The 13,158-nt window shown below is 39.2% G+C and overlaps 1 protein-coding gene across 1 annotated transcript in view; it reads right to left on the bottom strand.

The window, feature by feature from the left end:
• The window catches only part of ARHGAP28 (Rho GTPase activating protein 28), a 77,308-nt gene that overhangs the window by 16,917 nt on the left and 47,233 nt on the right, over positions 1-13,158 (bottom strand). The window contains exons 4-8 of the mRNA XM_005153484.3: positions 7,892-7,979; positions 5,758-5,915; positions 1,961-2,126; positions 1,751-1,842; positions 360-437 (exon numbers count right to left, since the gene is read on the bottom strand). Of these exons, the coding sequence (XP_005153541.2) occupies positions 360-437; positions 1,751-1,842; positions 1,961-2,126; positions 5,758-5,915; positions 7,892-7,979 (582 nt within the window). The remainder of the gene's footprint in view (positions 1-359; positions 438-1,750; positions 1,843-1,960; positions 2,127-5,757; positions 5,916-7,891; positions 7,980-13,158) is intronic.

Below are 13,158 nucleotides of genomic sequence, written 5' to 3'. Positions count from 1 at the left end.
TATCTCAAGTTCACTCAGTTTAGTAACTCTGGATTTATGAAATAAATTAAAACAGAGATAAGATCACAGCAATTTTGGATGATAGATATAAACTGAAAGGATCCCTCAGTGTTTACTGGAGCAAAACTGCATTCAATGTCAAGTCTGTGCTTTATGTAGACCATTAACAAATGCAAAGCAATAGACCACATGTTCTGTGATTTATTGGTTCCCAGGAACCAATATGACCTTTCGCTGGTAGGAATAGAAATGCTGAGCTACACAAATCAGTATTTATGTGCAGTGTGAGTTTGTGTGGCGTGTATTGTTTTACATAGAGTCTGTGGTCCAAGAGACAGAAAACTGGCACAAGCATGTACCTTGACTCTGGAGGCAGATCCAGGCACGCGTAGAATTCCTTCAGTTTCTAAACCTGTTTCCTCAAGCTTGAGCAGCAACTAAAAAAGAACCAACAAAAACCAGAAAAATACTCAGAAGCAGTTAAAAATACTACCTATCAATCTAGGTATCCTTGAAAGTAATTTGAAAAAGATCTATTTCTATATGATTTGCTAACGAAAACAAGCCAGCACATGTAAATAAACCTTTCTAATTGTTTCTTCATATTCCTGACCATGAAATGCTGAGTATGCAGAGTACAGAAAACCAATAATGCAACAGGACCCTCTGTCCTTGATTTGAGGTTTGGCACTGCTACAGAACAATTAACACATAAACGTATTAATAAAAGGGCAGATACACGGGATAAAACACAATGGTGTTTTGAGGGAAAACTAACCTCTGAGAAATGTTTAAGTCTTTCCCCAAGGAGCACAATGGAAAGGTCTATAGATAACATACATTTCTGGGAACTGAGAACTCAGATTAGAAAATGATCCCAGGATATTTTATTTTGAAATATTTTGTGAATAGAGGAATAGGCTTTCCACTCTAATTCTTTATTAAACAAAATAAATATGCTTTGATTTAATGTAATTTAGAACAAGAAAAAAAAATCATTTCCTAGCATTTATTCATACAGCTCTGGGTTTTCACCACCACCTCTGCTTCCTGCCCCAGCTTTTGAATCCTTCTAATTTCCCATAGTATCTTGACAGGAGAGCTGATTGCAAAGTCATGTAAATATCCAAGTCATGTCAGTCTTTCCCCTGACACTCCACATCACTTTCTCTTTTGTCAGTATTTCAGGGAAATTTGTTGTCATTTCGAGATCATGTGAACCTGTGTAATTGTATGCGTGCTTGTGTCTGTGTACCTCCAAGACAGCCACTGGATGTCATTGTACTGTCAAATGACTTACATAAATGACATCTTGTAATGCAAGTCTCAGTGAGAAGATACCACTTTCATTCTGGAAAAAATAGATAAGCAACACCTACAGCTGAAGTTCATGTGAAATTAAAACTCCTGAGACAACTCACGTCTGCTGCTTCTGCACACAGACACAGTTTTGCATGGCTCTTTAATGAGAAAGGGAAACAGAAAACCAGATATGTTTCCTGAAGTTTCCTCTATGGTATGATGTAATTACAGAAATTGAAAGGGGTCCCCACCACAGATAAAACACACAAAAGGAGCAAATTTTCTCTTCTTGCCACAAGGTTTTCAATCCACAACATACAGACAGACAACCTGCAGACACCAACTCTGTAAAGCCTGCATCTTCATTTATCTGATGACTCTTTTTAAGTGTCAATGCAAATAATGGAAAAGCAAATCTTAGTGGCAGGGCAGGTTGAGTTACACTCACTTTTTGGAAGATGAGGGGAACTTTTATTCCAGGAACCTTCTTTTGATCATTCTCCAGCAGTACAGTGAGAGGGACTCCAAACAGACCATTTTCTTGAAAATAATAACAACAAAGGTGAGAAACAGGAAACATGTACATGCCTTGTACATGTCTTCTTTGCAATGTTGAGCGGCACACAGGTGTCCACAATGGGGATGCCACAGCACGTACCTCGTCCCCGAACCCTCTCTGCACGGTTCCTCTTCAGCTCCACCCCCAGTGCATCGTAGAAAGCAGTTAGCTCAATCAGGGATAGATAGCGGATCTTCTTCATGTCTTCAGGAGAGAGGTCTCCAACCTCTGTCAGTCCAAACCGGCTTTTCCGTACAATGAATTTCTACAGTAGAGATGGGTTGCATCTTTATTTGCACAAAAATGACAGGAAGTGATATTTTTCTTTTGAAAGAGATAACAGTATGGGATAGGTAGTAATATTAGGGTAGATGGGTAATACTAAAGAGTTGAACTACAACTCTACAACTACAAATATGGTATATTGGCCCACTAAGTTGCTAGAACTGGCATCCATCTGAAACATAAAATTGAGCTTCTTGTTTATCATGTTCCCTTGCAGTTTGACTAGTAAGTGGTGCTGGAGCAGTAGTATTAACCTCATTGCCTGTACTCCAGCCGGGACAAATGAGCTGTGTGCTGCTTAAACTTTGCCTAGTTTCAGCAGGATATAACATTTTTCTCTGTTTCTGCCTCCCCCACTGTGTCTTTGAATGCTGTTGAAGTAGCTGACACATTTCATCATGGAAATGCTTGTATATCAGTTGTGTTTGTGTGTGTAATGAATCTGTGTCTGCTTTGCATATTACTATTAATTTATGAGATATTATAGGAGAATTCAAACTAAAGATCTGAGGAAAAACCCAGAAGCAAAATCACTTAGTCCTGATGCCAACCTGTCATTTGCTGGTTGTTTTAATTACTTAAGAAGAATTTAGGCTTAGAAACAGGACTCCCAGTAGCTAAGAAATAATTTATTCAAGTAGGCTTGAAATAAATGATACTTAATCATTTGGGGACATGTGAAGATGTCTACATATTTTAGAAACAGCAGTGTTGTGGACCAGACCCAGGAATGTTGAGTCATGACAGAAGCATTTATACAAATGTCAAAAAGGACAAATACCCATCAGTTTTTGACATGTTAGACATAATAACAAAGTTATATTAAACCCTAATGCTTTTCAGAGAATGGTGGATCTTTAGTATTGTATATTTTTTCAATTTAATTGTAATTTAAACCAGTAATTGATAGAGGTATAAATAAATAACATTGCAAATCGTCTCCTCCCTTTAGGGAACTGAGTGGAAACACAGTCTTTAATAATGTTTTGCTTTGGGAGATTTCAGCCCAGTCCTCTCTTTCTAAAACAAATTTGGACTCAATAGGTCATTTTTAGATGAAGCCAGTCACACAGATTAAGAAAAGAGCAAATGAAAAAAGGATTAAATTTACACCAGATTTCAAAAGTAAGAGAGGACAAAGGACATCTAGATCATGGAGGTTAGGACTTCCTAAATCACAATGTACATGGTCTTTCAATAGAGACTAATCATAACAGGGGGAGAAAGAGTGGAGGGGGTGGAATAACTGATTTACATGCTGTCTGGGGCATTTTAGACTAGAATCTTCCCTCCCTAGGATGCAGCAATTCCACTGTGACTTTTACGCTGAGACTTAATGTAACAAAAGCTACACAGAGGATGCTCTTCTGAAGACACATAAAATACTAAAGAATATCTATGCATTTTAGTTCCAGTGATGCAAAAAAGCAGTCAAAGCACAATAAATAATCTTGAAAACAAGAAAAAATCACATATATTTTCTGAGGTGAAAGAGAAAAGGTGTGTCTGCCAAGAAAAAATGACAAACAGTCCAAACTCAATTACAAATTATAGCTACAACAATTTTCCATGGTGGCTGGTTGACTCCTAGGATCACAGTGATGTGATGCAGTGTTAACACAAGGTTTGGGGTTGGGCCACTTTCTTCTGTCTTGTGTCACAATTTTCCTGCGATTTTTCTTACAGTCACAACATGCAGCAGGGAAGGAGGCCAAGATATTCTGAAATTAGATTACCAGCATTTTGGCTAGGGATCATGTCTAATATCGTGTGATATGTTGTTTCTATATGGAACGATACATTGTCCTAAGATGGGCCTGAAATGCTTAGTGACTCCTAGTTCTCTAATATCTTCAATTAAGTCATATTGATCATAGTCCCATGTTGGGGAAATTACATGCAACCATATAAGGACAGTGATGTTGAGTTTGGTCTTCTGGGAGCTGCAGGAGACACTCTATTTTATGCTATATATGATTTATTTCTGTGCATCTCAGTATATGCCATCCATGAAGCTGATTATATTACTGTGTCAGACCTGCTCTAGAGAAAGCATGATGTTGTGTAGAATTCAGTCTGGCCCCATTGGCCCACCTTGAGGAAGGAGAGACAGTCATTCAGAGTGTAGGTGACTGGCATTCTGTGTAACAAGAGGTGATTTTTCTGCTGGGGCCTGTTGCTGCCAAAGCCATATAATAAAAACCTAATATGATAGTGACAGCATGTGAAGCAAGATAAATGCCAATGTTAACAGCTGCAATTCTTGACTTTATTCAGAAACTCCCTCTCTGTGACGACCTGGCATATTTCTCATGAACTCTTCTGAGCACACAAAATGATGTCCTGCATGCAGAATAGTTCATTTACAGCACAATACTGTCCTTTTCTAATATTAACTAATTATGCATCTCATAAGTCCATGATAATCAATGTGGCATCTTCTTTCCCTGTTTGTCATCAGTTTCTCTGCTATATCAACTGGAAATTGTCCAAGCTGTTGCAGAGAAGAATCTGTGCGTGTGTGCAGTAGTGAAGGTTGTAGTCCTAGGTTTGCTATTACATGGAACAAGAAGGAACCTTTGTTTTGCCAAAATCATGATGAATGCAGAGATATCCTTACTTTTTACAGGACACCAAATTATCCCCACTACACAAAACTCAGACACACTAAAACATGGGAATTTTACACCAGCTGTAATCTACTTGGTGTTTTATCCCCCCTTTCAACATGGGAGCTTACTTCTGCATCTCAGTTTATTCTTCCTTGGTGGTGCCTGAGATGGACAAACTGACAGTTCTTAGAGAATTAAACATCTGTGTGGATAGCAACAATTTCAGATTAGTTCAGGACCTCAGGATGTCATAACATTCAGGAAATGCTTCCAAGTAATTTACAGCTATCTCATACATTTCACTGAAATTATGGTATCTGAAAGCACAAACCTAATGCTCCAGTTTTCAGTAATGGAAGCTGTGAGGGCTGATAGAAATAGAAAACTGACTTCCTTGGCTTCATGAAATAATTCCAGATAATGACACAACTGCTCATTGTATGTCTGGTTGGATGATATGATATGGTATGGTGTAATAAACTTTCCTTTAACCATTCATGTAGTATCTCCTATAGTGTAATTGCACTGAATAATGATTGCAGACAATCAGTATTGCTGCAGGACCAAGGCTTGCTTTCCTCCCTTCATCTGTGAAGCAATTTTAAATCTATCTGTTAACAAAGGCAGGTAATCTGTGGGGGAATAAAGCAGGAATACAGGCCAGTAATGAAAATGATTGCTAGTTTTAGTGCCAGTAACTGGTCTTTATTTCTTTGTGAAAAATGTGTCGATGATGAAATATTTGTGGACTGAGCTACACATATTCATCTGGTTCAAGACGAGTTCAAGTCAAAACCAAGCTTCAATATCCAGGTTAACTTTGGTGCCTCTCTGGGAATTAGTCAGAAGTGGTAGGCAGGCATAGCAGGCACTTCCTATAAACCAGGCAGAGCAAACGACAGCTAATGTCTTAACAGATTCCAATGTGCTGGGTATATAAAGCAGGAAATTACTGCATTAAAGAAAACAATCGAGGGAATATGTTGAGAACAAACTTACAGGCAAAGCAGAGTCTTCCTTTTTGAACCTCTGGTTTTTTGGCCATTCTTGGTTTTTCGGAAGAACTGTAATGGATTCTGAGAAAGAAACCTCATAGGAGAGTTCCTCTGTTACGGATGGGCTGCCTTTATCTAGTCCACAGTCTAGACAGCTGTTAGCTGAAAATAAGGGAAATGATATGTGAATGCTGAATGTATGCCTGCATTTAGTACAGAGACATTAAAAAAGTGAACCAAGATGACAAAAATCTTGAGAAAGTAATAAAGGAAGTGCTTCAAAGAGGAATTTCATTTTAAACCACAGCATGTTCCTGTTTTGTCTGGAGGAAATAACCCCTTAGAAATAAAATCCCTATTTTCATTTTAGATTATTTAACTTGTTTCTTTTCGTGAGAAAGATAGTCAAGCTGGAACTTCCTGTTTATCAGGAATTATCAAGTTTTTATACTCCATCCTTGTCTACCCAGGCCAGCAAGCTGTGGTGGTACTTGTCTAATGAACAATTAAAAATAAGAGTTCCTGACAGAAAAATACTCTTGACATGGTTTCTTAGATTACTGTTGACTTATGTACAATTATAAGACATTGTGCATATATTTTATATGCTCACATATGTGTATTACTCACAGTTACTAGTTTGTAGCAGCAAAACAGGATAGAATATACAGACTTCCAGTTTGAAAAACACTTTACTACTGGAATTTCTGCCAGATATTGCAAAATGACTTACTGCTCTACTCTGGTTTAGTCACCTCCTGAAATTAGTAGATTCCAGAGGAAAATTTTTGAAATCAAGCACAGAAATACCCTATTATTATGAAGTCCAAAGTATGATAACACATGTGAGTTCAGTGTTGCCAATTTTTACGACTGATCTCTCACATCTTGGGACAATTTTTTGGTTTTCCTTAAAGTCCGGGTACTACAAACCCCGAATTGGAACTGAATCATTATTTCCAGTGGAAGTGAAATAAAATTTCAGCCCCCAGGACTGCAGAGAAGAGTTTACTAACATGACCCAGGTGCATTCACAAGCCATGGAAATCAGAAAGTGAATTAAAAATCATGACATGTTTCATAAACCAGTGCATGCCCCATGATTTTTGAATCATTGTATTTACAGATATAGGGACTTAAAATTTTGCAACACTGATTTGCCATTTTGGTATGAAAAAGCTCTGTTTTATTAAGTGGCTCCTGGCTTCTAAACTGTAGCCTTAGATGTTACCTATTGGCCAAGCCATTTAAGACATTTTCCATCTCTCTTTCTACCCATGGACCTGGGACCACAGACCACAGACCTGGGACCCCTGTCCATTTGGCTCCCCAGCTGTTCTAATACAACTTTTTGAGTGGTAGAGGTATCAGCAGGGAAGCTTTTGCAACCAAGGAAAATGTTTGTGGCAATACAGGTAAGCATACAAGGTTTTGGTTTAGAAACTCAGAGGGGTTGGAACTCGATGATCTTAAGGTACTTTCCAACCCAAACCGTTCTACTATTCTACGATTCTATTAATATCCATTTAGTTCAACTCTGAACAGTGGTGACTGGAAGGGCTTTCAAAACAAACGAGAAGCCTTCCGTATTCCCATGGAAGGCTAACAGTTATGCAGACACTGCACAGAGAAGAGTTATCATTTTCATTGGCACTGCCAGCCACTGTCGGAGCAAAGTGTTTAAGAGATGTCCAAAATAACACCATTAGGAGATCAGAATAATAAGGCAGAAGCAGAAAAATTGTAAATTTCTAATACGACAGTTTCTGCAGTACTGGAGAAGAAATGTGAAGGAAATATGCACCTTTCTTGTCATGATTTGCAAAAAGATAATACACTGCTGTCATATTTTGGACAAATTCTGGACCATATTTTTAGAGGTTATTTTTACATTCGCAGCCTTGCAATGATCAGTGCTTTTTGGACACTGATGCCTCAAGGGCAGCAGTCTGTGTCTGTATAATGCTGCTGTTGAATGGGAAACTTTAGTTCCTGCATGACAATAAGCTGGCAAGGATTTTAAGGGAATATATGAAGCAACATAAAAGAGGGGACTAACCTCTGAACCACAAAAGGATCTTTCTGTCTATCATTTTCCTAGGAGGAAGTGAACACTGGTTACATGTTGGCATACTCACAGCTAACTGATTTCCAAACTGGCTTCTGCCCAGGAAGCTGGATACCATTAGAAGGAACTGGTGACACTGGAACTGTCTCAAATGTGGGCTGATAGGCAAGGAAAAATGATCAGACTGCAATGAAGGTAAACGTCTATGGACAGAAACTGCTACAGTTCAAGCAATCATTCTCAGCGTACACTCCTTCGCCAAGTTTAAACAACCTGTTGTGATTCTCCAGAGTACATTTTTCATAGCCAAGCCTGAGAATTAATCTTCCCTAGGCTGCATAGATTTGGATTATGTTGAGGTCAGTAATATTGCAGCTCACTGTAGCTAATGAGTCTTGTCCTATATAATGACTTAAATTAGCCAAGTAAATTGCTGTACATAATTGTACTAAGTGAAAGGTCCTTGTCAAATTGTAATCCATCCTGCTTTTAATCATTTTGGCAACAAATCTTTTTGAGGACTCTCTGACACATGTTGTATATCCACTGCTTCCAAGCACCTATCAGAAATCAAGCCGATCGCTGCTTTTCAGGATTTGGACACCAACAAATTGTTGGATGGATGTCCTCCCATAGGTTATATGCTAACACTTTATCAGTGAACTGCAAAAAATGTTTTAGGATAAAAAAAAACCCAACCTTTTCTATAGCCTGGTTAGTTTCTTTCCACTCCAAAAATCATTCTGCGCTGTATGAAAATGGGGGAAGTGTGTGTGTTACAGCAGGAAAGGGGCTCAGAAACCCAGGGGATGACTTTGAAGCACTGCCACCCCTTCTTGGCAGCAGAGTTATGTCCTTGTTCTGTGTGGTTCTGGGACTCATAAAGGCAAATCTGAGTGTTTAGTGTACACAGGGCCGTAGCAGCTCGTCTGCATTTTCTTGGGGAAAAAAAAAACAACAAAGCCAGGAATTTAAAAAATGCTCTGAAGGATACTCAGTGAAAATAACTATGTCCCAAACCAGTTTTGTATTTCCCCTTTTGTCCTCTGAAGCCTGCTGGGAGCCTTTGGAGCTACCCCTTTGTGAAATCTGTTGCCTCACCCTCTCTTTAGTACCCCTCCCCTTCCCCCCTCTCCATTGGAGCTTCTCCAGCTTTCCATCTGAACCTGGCCCCATGATCCCCCAATAGCTGCTCTTTAAATTGCTCTTTAAATTGCTAAATTGGCTGTTTATCAACAAGCAGCAATGCCTCAGGGCAGAAATTTTGTCTTCCCCACTTGTAGCCAAGGCACAGGAGCAACATTCAGGCTGCTAAAAAATGTCAGATATTCAAAAGACAGGCAGCTCTTCCAATTGGAAGCCTGAAATAATGTTGCAGTTGTTTTATTCAATCTTATCCTCTGAGCTATTTGGGTAACAAAGTCAAATGTAACATGAATAAAATCTCTCCTGAGAGAGTCCATTCAATGGTCCACAAACTTGATAGCAAACAGGATTTGAGTCACATGGACTTCCTTTGCCAGAAGACTGTATGGACCATTGATTTTTCTAAAAGGAGAACTGTAGGATGCTTTTGTGATAAAATCCTATCACATTTACACAAAAGGTTTTAGGACAATAAAAAAAGCATTACAAATTTCAGGTGGGAATATGGAAGTGGAGCGGATGGTTAAACCAGCCTCAGCAATTTGGGAAAATAAAACATAGAAGTAATTACTCTGCTGCTTAAGGTCCAGATGGAGAAATTAATGGTAGCAACTGGCTCATGTACTTTCACTGCTCAAAATGCCTGACCCTGTAAACAGTATTCGAAATAGATTTGCAGTGAGTCAAGTTTCTTAAGGAAGAAATCCTTCCAGCCTTGTTATAAAGATGAAATCAATAGTGAATCAGCTGCAATAACCAGGTTTTGTTAAGCATGGTGAAGTTGGCAGAGGGTAGCTGACAGTACAACTCTGCTTCACCACCCAGCAGTGCTTGCAACAGTCTGCAGCCTGCTTTAGCTTGTGGCAATTGAATAATGTGAACCATATACAGTATCAGGAATAGCTATTCTTGGTCTCATTTCCCAGCCTCCACAGTGAGAATGTATAAAGAAGCCAAATCTATGTCTCTTTTGTGAAAATCTCTTCCAAACAGGACCCCCCTCCTCCCCGTTTCTGGGTTTTTTTTTTTAGCTCTTACGATAATATGATAAAAAGAAAGGGGAGACTGGGAATAAAACCATTGTAATGCATGAATTTTAAAGATCTAGATTATTTCTTCAGTAAAGAAAGATTAAAAATCTTTGGAAGCTTGTGCCTTAATGAATGTGAAAGGCCAAGAGTCAATTTATGTCTTTAACTAAATTGGAACAGCTTTATTCATTTGGCTGGGGCTTCAGCAAAGGCAAGACTCCTCATATCCTGATTTCTGACTGAAAGTGTTTCATTAGACAGTTCTCGTTATCCAGTACTAAAAGTGAGCCCAGTCTTTACTTGTACAATATACACAGGAATTTCCAATTGGAAGAGGAAAGCAGAAGAGCAAGAAAAAGATGGAAATTAAGTAGACAGCCATTCAGTAGCTATCCTTATTGTAGAGGATGCAAAACAAAATCGTTGGAGCACCAAAGCAACCAAATTCTATCATCAGTCCTGCAGCTAAGTAAAATAAAGACAGAGAAGGATAGCCTTATGGCTCTGGTCAGGATACAAATTGCTCATGCTTTGGATATGTGAATATTTCTAAGCACTTTCAACACAAATACCTATTCATGCAAATAGCTCTGGGTTAGTTAGTGATTCTCCTTTAATTAGGACATGATTTCCTCATGCATTGTTCAAGTGAAGTGCTCCTCCAACTCTTGCAGAGTTTTGGCTGATCACAAGGTACATGATTGGGCTGTTAATGAGCACAATGCTTCATTTCCTCCTTCCAATAACAAAATCAATGTTTCACCCCCCCCTTTATATTCTGCTGTTGATTTTTTCTAGCCTTTGAGCACTAGCAAAGCCAATAGCTTCTGATGGGAGCAGCGGGGTATCAGCAGTAAGGAAAATCAGGCCACAGTGATTAATAAACCACCCAATTTAAATCTCCGTGGCTGGCTGTTAATCCTGCTGTGTGTAGGCCTGTCTGAAGCAGACCAGAGGCATCTGCACTGGGGAAGGCTACTCCACCAAGGCATCAGTCTTGGAGAGGCAAGGTACTGCAGGTGCTGCATTTTGCCCTAGGGATTACAGCGCCTTTCCAGGATGGGCAAACCCAAACCCACAGAAAAAAAAAAAAAAGAGTGAAATATGGCTTAATTTCCTTTCATTTCAATCCACTTGGGCTGTTGAGGGAACACTCCTGCTCTGAGAGGATGAACTTCAAGGCAGGATGTGGGAAAAGCACCTTTTGCTCTATGTTGACCCACACAGCAGTAATAGCAAACATCTAGTAGGTAGGTATTTTTCAGAACAGAGAGAAAAAAACAGGGCAAATCTCTCACCCTCTCCTCACTGGGTGACAACTATTCTTCGGTATCCCCTCATCTCAGGTGACCCTAGTGAGCTAATCACCTTTTCTCTCATCATTAGCCACACAAGAGACTAATCCATCCTCTGACCCATTGCTCAAGGCTCCTGCAATGCTTAGGTTGTTGGGAAGAAGGTGTAAATCCATCCTCCTAATGGGGAGGATTATAGAGCTATGTGAAACAATTAGAGCTGTTTTGCTATTTGCAGCAGATGTGCTTCTTCCTTTCCCAGCTAAAAAGCAGGATGAGAAAGCAAAACTCCTGCACATCATTTCAAGCAGGCTTTTTACCAGCCTCTCTTCAGCATCTGTGCTGAAAAGATGTGCCCCTCCCTGTTCCCTGTTACTCTTTTTTGGCTGGGTTGTTTTTAATGTGGATCGCTTTCCCAAAGTGATTCACCAACAGCTGCAGTGCCATGCCCAAAGAGGCAGGAGGGTGTGAAGGACTGCTTCAGCTGATACCCCTTTACAAAGGACAGCTTGGGAAACCCTCAGGTCAGGACACAAGCCCCTTGTAGTGTGTTTGTCCCTGAGAAGCTGATAATTAGGACAAAGTTTCTAAATCCCCTAATAAGCAGCAGAGATAGGAGTAATAATGGGAATGTTAAAATTGTACTGGGAACCTTGCAGGCTTTTAGAAATCCGAACTGTTTCACAGCCTATTGCAGGGAGGTGATGGTGTGCTCTGCAGCTGTGTTTGTGTATCTGCGTTTAACATGTAGGTAAGCACCCTGTAGAACTGCATATTTTTGTGGGAAAAAGAATTAGATGTCCTAATTACTTATGTGGTCTTATCTTTCTGGCTTTTACAGTACAGAACTATTAAGTGAACTGAATTTCAGAGGAGATAAAACAGTGATTTGAAGGGCTGTGGTTCTGAAGCTTTTGATTCCTTTAGCAAGTAAGAAACAAGAGTTGAAAAATAAGCAAGTGAAAACCAGATCAATAATGTGCCCATCTGAGAGAACTGGTACACTAATTATTTGGCTGATTGAAGTTTATTAGGAAACTTCAGCTTTTTTATAATTATTAACATTCTTAAACACATTAAGGTTTACAGATACTTGAATCAGGAGAAGTGTTCTAATCTAATAAGAAGTGCCATTGGCTTCTCAATGTTCATGCAATCATGCCTGATGATTTCTCATGCAAGAAAGTCTGCCCACAGGAAACTACTGGATGCTTCTAGATACATTTGTGGGATATGTGCAAGAGGTTAAAAATAGCCCAGATACGTAAATTGGAGACAATAAGTTACCTCCTCAACCATTATATGTTTGCAATTTTAATATAAATATGCAGCTACAACTTTGTTCCCCAATTTCTGTTTTAAATTTATCCAGGATGCCAAACCTTGAGGAGAAGGTAGAACAAATAAAAAAGGACAAATTTCTTGGAGTTTTGTAGTGGCAGGAATTTTAATATTAATTTCAAAGGTGAGATTACTGGTGACTCCCATGTAAGATATCATGAGTGACATACGTAAGGTCATGTGTTCAATTTTTGTACATTGGACTAAATTCACACAGTTGATTGCATTCACAAAAATCAAGACGTGTAGGCATCATCTGGGGAAGTGAGTGAAAACACCAGAGGCGATGTTCATTTCTGAAGCCATGAATCAAATTAACAGTTAATAGATTTTCATTTGCTACGTATGTGAAATGCAACTGCCAGTGTATAAGTTGCAATCATTCTGGCAGGGGTTTAATTGCTTATGCATATTTGAAGCCCAGTTGCTTCACTAGAGAAGTTTTACTTCACCATTGAGACTGCTGAGTAAATAGCAAGTGTCCCCAGAAGCCAGCAAAAATTTGAATAGTTGCCAAGAGTAAC

Source organism: Melopsittacus undulatus, chromosome 1, assembly GCF_012275295.1.
Source record: "Melopsittacus undulatus isolate bMelUnd1 chromosome 1, bMelUnd1.mat.Z, whole genome shotgun sequence".
Classification (NCBI taxonomy): Eukaryota; Metazoa; Chordata; class Aves; order Psittaciformes; family Psittaculidae; genus Melopsittacus; species Melopsittacus undulatus.
This window is presented reverse-complemented; position numbering and strand designations above follow the sequence as displayed.